Source organism: Theobroma umbraticum, unplaced genomic scaffold (genome assembly GCF_002168275.2).
Source record: "Theobroma umbraticum cultivar Fairchild unplaced genomic scaffold, ASM216827v3 scaffold_147.0, whole genome shotgun sequence".
In the NCBI taxonomy this organism is placed as follows: domain Eukaryota; kingdom Viridiplantae; phylum Streptophyta; class Magnoliopsida; order Malvales; family Malvaceae; genus Theobroma; species Theobroma umbraticum.
This window is the reverse complement of record NW_018397259.1, coordinates 8467732-8476159: the sequence shown is the minus strand read 5'-3', so window position 1 is coordinate 8476159 and position 8428 is coordinate 8467732. Positions and strand designations below refer to the sequence as shown.

At 34.6% G+C, this 8428-nt stretch overlaps 1 protein-coding gene and 2 pseudogenes across 2 annotated transcripts; 2 read left to right on the top strand and 1 right to left on the bottom strand.

The window, feature by feature from the left end:
• Window positions 1-1971: 1971 nt before the first annotated feature.
• LOC110415630 (uncharacterized) lies at window positions 1972-3211 on the top strand. Its single transcript, XM_089783430.1, is given in 6 exon segments — window positions 1972-2261; window positions 2357-2524; window positions 2526-2899; window positions 2902-3023; window positions 3025-3138; window positions 3140-3211. Coding segments are annotated over 6 exon segments (1089 nt in total). The 5' UTR covers window positions 1972-2022.
• Window positions 3212-3634: 423 nt separating this feature from the next.
• LOC149527291 (uncharacterized) lies at window positions 3635-7589 on the top strand (annotated as a pseudogene). Its single transcript, XR_016351119.1, has 2 exons — window positions 3635-6978; window positions 7090-7589. The product of XR_016351119.1 is annotated as an uncharacterized LOC149527291 (transcript).
• Window positions 7590-7717: 128 nt separating this feature from the next.
• LOC110415275 (photosystem II reaction center W protein, chloroplastic-like) lies at window positions 7718-8416 on the bottom strand (annotated as a pseudogene).
• Window positions 8417-8428: the final 12 nt, after the last annotated feature.

The following is an 8428-nucleotide window of genomic DNA, read 5'->3' as shown; positions in this document are numbered from 1 at the left end:
TCTGCCACAAGAAGATGCTTTCTGCCAAGAAAAGCCAAAAGTAGCCGAAAGCAAATATAAACTCTCTCAAGACCATTATAAGGGCAGAGTTTTTAGCTTGGATAAAAATCCAATCCAGAAGAACAATAATTTCTCTCTGGGTTCTCTTGTATCCAAATATCAAAAGTGTATTTCAAATTCCAAATCAAATATCAAAAGTGTATTTCAAATAAGAGTTTACAAAATCCAATTATCTCATTTTAAAGGATTTATTTTCAAACAGGTTATTCTCGGAGTCGATTCCTGGAGTTTATCAGCAAATTGACCATGCCTCATCATAATTCACTTCGTCGACAGTAGACACTATTATAAGAAACTTACCATTATTTTTAAGAGCTAATTAATCATAATTAAGTTTTTGCAATTTAACAAGGTGATAGTCAATTTCCCAATTGGAAAATTTGTGTGGTGGAATCCTGGTAGTGTTAATGTGTATCATAGATTCATAATTGACTTAAATTTCATCATAGTAAAATTGTACATTAATTAATCTTTAATCATGATTGTAGTTATTGTATCACTAATTGATTGTTACATGTCCAATTCATTTTTATTTACCTTTTATCTTGTATCTGTTTAATAGATATTCATATGTAATGTATTCAATATTTATTCCATAATTGAATTTCACAAATAAACAATAATATGCATATCACAAAATAATAAAGTCGATGTTAGCTCTCATTGTGTAATTATTATATGAAAGAAAATTTGAGGAATTTAAAATTAGAATCATAGAAAATTTATTTTTTCTGAAAGTATAATTCAACGTAAGTTTGTTATTTTAAAAGATAAAGATCAAATAGGAAAAATTAATTCTTCTACATTAAAAAGAGAAAGGAAAAAATAAGTGCTCCGAAAATTAAAACCAATTGATCACCACTTAAGTTAAAATCAAAATGCTTGAATCAATCCTAAGTTAAGGTTAAATGTAATAAATGACATTTTTCTAAAGAATAAATTTTGAAATTAATTTTTTTAAAAAATTTAATTCTACAAAATTCTTATTTTTAAAAAACATGATTAAATGGATACCCTATAAAGATTTACTTTGGACATTGGTTTATGCTTTAATGAAAAAAAAAATAAAATACCTTCATCTTCTAACATTTAGTTATAATTTAATGTAAATTTATTAATTTTTAAAATAGTCCGTTCGTCATAAAAAAATATTAACACTTAAGTCCAGCTATTAATCTACTATTAATATTTATTTTAATTTAATAACGTGATAATATTAAAAAATAATTTTACTTTTTATCAATTTTTAAAATGATCATATTATATAAATTATAATTTTTTTATTTTTTATTTTTTCTTATTAAAAAAGAAACCTCCCCAGGGAGCACCCGCCCAACGTTGTGCTCCTTGGTAGCATTGTTCATGTGTTTCCAGGGAGCACAGATTTAGTGCCCCTTGGGGAGCACCGATCTTGGTAGTCCTGGGTGAGAAATTCAATCTGAGAGTTAGATTCGGTTATGGGGGTGATTGGTGGGAGCAGAAAACACCAGTCAATCAAAAAAAGAATTAAATATTTTAATTTAAATATTAAACTGTTTAAAGTGGTATGTTTATTTTATAAATTAGTGGATCCATTGTAATTATGATTAAAATTTAAAAAGTATTTTACTCAAAAAGATAACTTTAATATGGAAATTCTGATTTTAGGTGGCGTTGGGTATCTTGCAAAATTTGATTACTGAAAACGTGAATACTGGTTAATTGATTGCTGGGAATAGATGATTGCTCGGAATTCTTCGCAAGTTTCACAGTAAAGAATAGATACGGATGATGATGGCCTGGAATAGCACTTGCTCTGCTTTGCAATTGCGTCTCCTTGGATTTGGCAACTCCCCATCTCTCACTTCTATTCCTTTCTTCTCCTTTTGTCTTTCTCCTCTTTGTCTCTATCTCTTCCCCCGTTTCAAGAAATCCAAGTGTGTGTTTGACAAAATTGATGATGCCTTGGCTTTGTTCAATCACATGCTTCATGCCCATCCCCGCTCTTCTATCGTGGAATTTAATCAATTAGTAGATGCCATGGTTAGAATGAAGCATTATGAAACTGCTACTTCTCTATTGAGACAAATGGAATTACTTGGAATCAGAAGTAATGTTTATCCTTTCAACATCTTGCTTAATTGTTGTTGCCGCTTGCATCGTTCGGCTTTGGGATTTTCAATTTTGGGAAAAATGTTGAAGCTGGGCATTCAACCTGATACTACACCTTGGCCAATGGGTAGTGTGGTGAAAGTAAAATAACTGAGGCAGTGATGTTGTTTGATGAGATTGTCGGTAGTGGTTACAAACCTAATTTGATTACATATTGTACGATGATAAATGGTCTTTGTAAGGTGGGCTACACTAGCAGGGCCATTAGATTGCTGAGGAACATGGAGCAACGTGGCTGTCTTGCTGACAATGTGACATACAACACAATCATCGACTGTCTTTGTAACGACAAGCTTGTGCCTGAGGCTTTAAACTTTTTCAGGTAAAGGTATTCCACAAGATGTTGTGACTTATAATTCTTTAATTCATGCTATGTGTAATTCAGGCCAGTGGAAGGAAGTTACGAGATTATTGACTGAAATGGTGGTTGCTAAGAATTGCAAACCAAGCATTGTCTCCTATATTATATTGGTTGATGCATTTTGTAAAGAAGGAAGGGTTTCAGAGGCTCATAACAGCGTTGAAAGAAGTGTTCAACAAGGTGACGACTCTGGTACTATTACATATAATGCATTGATGGATGGATATTGTTTGCAAGGCAAAATGGATGAGACTAGAAAGGTTTTCAATTTGATGATTGCTAAGGGTTGTGTACCTGATGTTTATGGTTACAACATCTTAGTCAATGGACGTTGGAACTCTTTCATGAAATGCCTCAAAATGGATTAGTCCCTAACGCTGTTACTTACAATGCTCTTATAAATGGTATGTGTCAAGTAGGGAGACTTTCAACAGCACGAGAACTTTTTCGAAGAGATGGAGTGTTACTTATGCAACCATGGTCGTGTGGATGATGCAGTGGAACTTTTTTACGTTGTGCTAAACTGTGGGATAGAAGCTAACATAGTTCACTATAATATATTAATTTGACGGTTTATGTCGAGTTGGGCAACTTAATGTTGCAAGGAAATTATTTTGTGCACTCTCAGTTAAAAGGTAATGCTTGTACTAGTATAATTTTTTTTATTTACTTTTTTAATTCATAATTTTTTTAATATATTTTTAATCACTATGATTAATGTCATAATTTTTTTATTGATTGAACATGATTTTCTGTGTGTGTGTTTTTTGTACATAATTAATGTCAATTTCGTTTCAAATATCTCCTATTTACTTGGACTTGATTAAAAAATAGGAAATTTTATTTTTAAGAAAATTAAATAAATATATATTCGATGAATCTAAAATTAGAGACATTGAAATTTTATTTTGCTGAAAATATAATTTTTATTTTAAAAATAAAAAGACCCCAAAAAAAATCAAATAGGAATATTTGTTGTACACGTTTTTTTATAGTTGGGACAGTCAGATGCTTTTACAGATAAAGGAAAAGTAAGCGATCCTATAAAGTGAAGCTAATTGATCACCACCCTTTACCGTTTCTTCTCAATTTTCACAGTGAAGAAGAGATGAGGCCTTGGAAATGCACTTCTGCAATTGCGTCTCCTTCTACTTGTAACTCCCATTCTTCTTTTCTTCTTTGCAATCCCCATTTTTCTCTACCTTTTCATCCCGTTTCAAGAAACCCAGGTATGCGTTTTCACGAAATTGATGATGCCTTGGGTTTGTTCAACCACATGCTTCGCACCCGTCCCCGCCCTGCTATTGTTGAATTTACTCAATTAGTAAGTGCCATTGTTGGAATGAAGCATTATGAAACTGCCATTTCTCTGCTCAGACAAATGGAATCTTTTGGAATCAGACGTGATGTTTATACTTTCAGCATCTTGCTTAATTGTTTCTGTCACTTGCATCGGTCGGATTTTGGGTTTTCGCTTTGGGGAAAAACGTTGAAGCTGGGTATTCAACCTAATACTACCACATTTAGCACCCTGGCCAATGGGTTGTGTGTGGAAGTTAAACTAGCTCAAGCAGTGCTCTTGTTTGATGAGATTGTCAGGAATGGTTACAAACCTGATTTGATTACTTATAATACTACAATAAATGGTCTTTGTAAAGTTGGCTACATTAGCGGGGCTATTAGATTACTGAGGAAAATGGAACAAAGCGGCTATCTACCTGACATTGTGACATACAGCTCTGTCGTTGACCGTCTTTGTAAGGACAAGCTTGTAACTGAGGCATTAAACCTTTTCTCTGAAATGACAGGTAAAGGCATTCCACCAAATGTTGTGAGTTATAATTCCTTAATTCATGGAGATGTGTAATTTCAGCCAATGGAAGGAAGTTACAAGATTATTGACAGAAATGGTTGCTAACAATTGCGAACCGGATGTTGTCTTCTATAGTATGACGGTGGATGCACTTTGTAAAGAGGGAATGGTTTCAGAGGCTCATGACATTGTTGAAGGAATGATTCAACACGGTGTTGATCCCAATACTATTACATATAGTACATTGATGGATGGATATTGTCTGCAAGGCAGAATGGAGGAGGCTAGAAAGGTTCTTAATTTGATGATTACTAAGGGTTGCATACCTAATGTTTGTAGTTACAACATCTTGGTCAATGGATTTTGTAAATTGAAAAAGATAGATGAAGCCATTGAACTCTCTCACGAAAATGTCTCAAAATGGATTAGTCCCTAACACTGTTACTTACAATGCTCTTATAAATGGCATGTGCCAAGTAGGTAGACTTTAGACACCACGAGAACTTTTCAAAGAAATGAGTGCTCGTGGCCTGGTTCCAAACACGATTGCTTATTCTACTTTGTTACATGGCTTATGCAGGCATGGTCATGTTCATGAGGCATTGGAACTTTTTACATATTATGCAGAACACTGGGATAGAAGCTAATATAGTCCAGTACAGTATCTTAATTGATGGCTTATGTTGCAAGGAAATTATTTTGTGCACTCCCACTCAAAGCATTACACCCTGATGTTTTCGCTTATACCATCATGATCAAAGGACTTCGTAAAGAAGGGCTACCAAATAAAGCATATGAATTGTTTAGGAAAATGGAAGTGAATGGCTGCTTGCAAGATAGATGCTCTTACAATACAATGGTCAAAGGATTTTTTCAAAACAATGATGTGTCAAGGGCAATGAAAATTTTACATGGGATGGTTGATAAAGGATTTTCTGCAGATTCATCAACAGCAACAATGCTACTGGATCTATCGTGTAGAAATGGAGGAGATCAATCCATTTTTGAGCAGCTTCATGGAAACTATGAAGATGATCAAAATGTCAACATGAAATGACTTGTTATCCATCAATCTTTGTTTATTAAATTCTATTCTAGAAGTTTTTCTATGCTGCAATGGATTCATGTAGCCATAAATAAGTTTTGTCATTTGTTTTGGTTCTGTTGCTAGGTCGTGGTGGTAAGAAATCCTCATTTGCAGAAAATATAAAAATTGGCTCTTTTATTCCTACTGCTAATTGTTTCATAGTCTCTAAACTATTTCAGATACCAGAAACAATGGTAGATTCATATGAGGTTATTTCCAATATTGATTGATTTCAAATTTTACAACCAAGTTTTAGTGTCAACTTTCATGACCTGCCTATGTGATTGGCTTTGCAGTTAATGCATGCTGGTAGTTCTTAAGTGAAAACTCTAATCTTCCTGAGTTTCCAGAAAGCTTTTCATGTGAATTAAACAAGCTTGTTCTATATTTGGGCTGGTTGTGCCTCGTAAGTGCATTGATATTATGCATAACTTTTCTTCATGAGTCTGTTTCAATGTGACACATATTCTCTAGTAACTGCCTTCGCAATGAAGTTTACCAATTTTTGGGGTCGTAGTTTGCACTATGACAAGGCAAATGCTCCAGGATTGCATGCCCCTCAGATTATCTTGTACAAATTATATTTTCTACCTAAGCTATTGAGTGGGAAACAATTAGTAAATGTAGGTGAAAATGATTTCATGAAGTTTATTTATTTATTCACTTTTAAATTGTTATTTCAGCTTTTGTCCTTTCGTTGTAATGTTATAGCGGACAGTGAGAGCTTAGATGCTTGTTGTTTGCTACTGATTTGCACTTGATGACTTGTCTTGAATGCAGCTCAAGATCTCAATATCACCATAGCAAAGGCATAGCAAGCTTGGTTTTGTGAAGGTTAGGTAACTTTTATTTCGTTTCCCTGTATCTCTGCTTTATAGAATGCAAATAATAGTTCATTTTCTTTTTTCTTAGTTCAGTTAGAATTGGTTTTTCTTCAAATAAACCTAGTGGCAATCAAGGTTACAGAATGGAGTCCTGATGTGAATGACCTTTTGGTCCTCAACCCGGCCAATTCAGTCAGTACCTAGGAGGCAGTCATGGTGGATCCATCATACAAGCAATAGTTCTTTCTTCAGTTTTCTTCTCTTTTATTTTATCGTTATGCCATGATTGGGTATTCTATGCAAATTTGCAGAGACTAAAATTTGTGTCAATACATCTTTTCTTTTCATTTGTTCTATAGATAATATATGTAGTGGATGTTTACTTACAAGAAATGTGTTTTTCAAGTTTTTTAATTTAACAAGGACGATGTCTAAATCTCTGTTTTTTAGGTAAGAAATAGAGAAAAAGTTTGCAATTACTAGGTAGTTGATATTGATTTTCTAAGGAATAAGTGTATTTTACTTTGTGTAAAAACAAAGCCAACTTCTTGAGGTAACCAATGGGAATGAGTTGTGCTGGTGAAATAGGTTCATACTTGTTTATTTTTCGTTTTCAAGATGAAACAGATGGAACATTGGGATGGATACTATTTATGCAATTCAAGATCTAATGCCAGCAAGTGTGAGTATATTCTTTATTTAGGGAGTAAATTAAGTAAAATATAAGTTTGTGGTTGATGTGTTAGTTTCTCATTGACTTATTTGGATTGACTTGCTTTAGCTACTCTTGCAGAGATCCTCGGTATCTCCAATGCGCAATAGGTACTCTGCATAGCAGTAGAAAACAAACTTCCCTATCCCAGCAAGGAAGGTGTTTTCTTTTCGTTTCTTTTTTATTATTTTTCAAAGTTCAACTTCCCTGTAACTGACAACTGCCACTTTCTGTTCTGCACAATCACAGCAATCGAAAATGTGCTTCTTGGTTGAGAGTAGAAGAATTATTAATTGTGGGAGCTTGAATAATTGCATTAAATACCCGCTTGTTGTCTCTCTGCAATCTCTCCTCACTTAATCTAATATTTATGCAAGCAATGGGTCAACTCCTGATGAGAAAATGTTACATATTGAGTGCAGTTTTTTGTTGACACTGGGAATTATATGATATGGAATCTGTTTTTGTCTATTTGCACTTGCTACATGATTGATGGGGTATCACATTTTAAATTGAGGGATATGCAGAAATTCCTAAACTGATGTGCAGAACCACCTGGCAGGGCATTTGTGGCATTACAGCCCCTTCCATAGGAGCTCCGGGTGCTAGATCATAGTTCTAATGATGAATTTTCAAGTCCAGACCTGTTACTTTCACACAATTTAAGGCATAATTTAGTGGATATGACAAAAAGAGAGCATAAGAAACATTTGAAAGGAAAAAGAAAACTTGATCTGACATACATTGAAAGAGACATACACAATTTAGGAGCCAAAGTTTTCCTTCCTCTTCTCTACATTTCCATCCCAATACTCACACCGAACCCCTTCCATCATTCATAGGGACAATCCTGACTCCTCACCCTCTTCAAGACTAGAACCATAGATAAACTACCATGCCCAAATCAAACCAAACACTCCAAAAAGGATCCAACCCAGAAGGTTGTTACTTAAACCAAAAGGAAGTCCTGTTCCTTCTGTGGACAATCTCTCATCCACCAATGCCATGGCGGGTCCTGCAGTCGTGGTCGTGGCTGCTGCTGCTGCTGCCATCAGTGACGCAGCCATGCTGGGATTCAAGCTCATGCTGCTTGCAGATGGCTTCTGCTCCAAGGTGCACCTAACCCTACCATTTGTTGCCATCACACCCTGAACACGCAAGAACATGCATGAAATGTCAAAATCCTATTTTAAAGACTTCATTTCTTGATTTCCAATACCTGAACTCATCTGATATCTGAATTTAAGGCAATACAAACATCTAAAATCTTGGATTTGTTTAGAAGAGGATAGTAAACATGCAAATCTAGAATCTTACCAAGAACTGGAGATGATTGAACTTTGCACGATCCCTTCAAAGTTGCCTTAGGCAGTACTGCAGCAAAGTTGCTAGCTGTTATGGTGGCCATCTCTTTGAATTC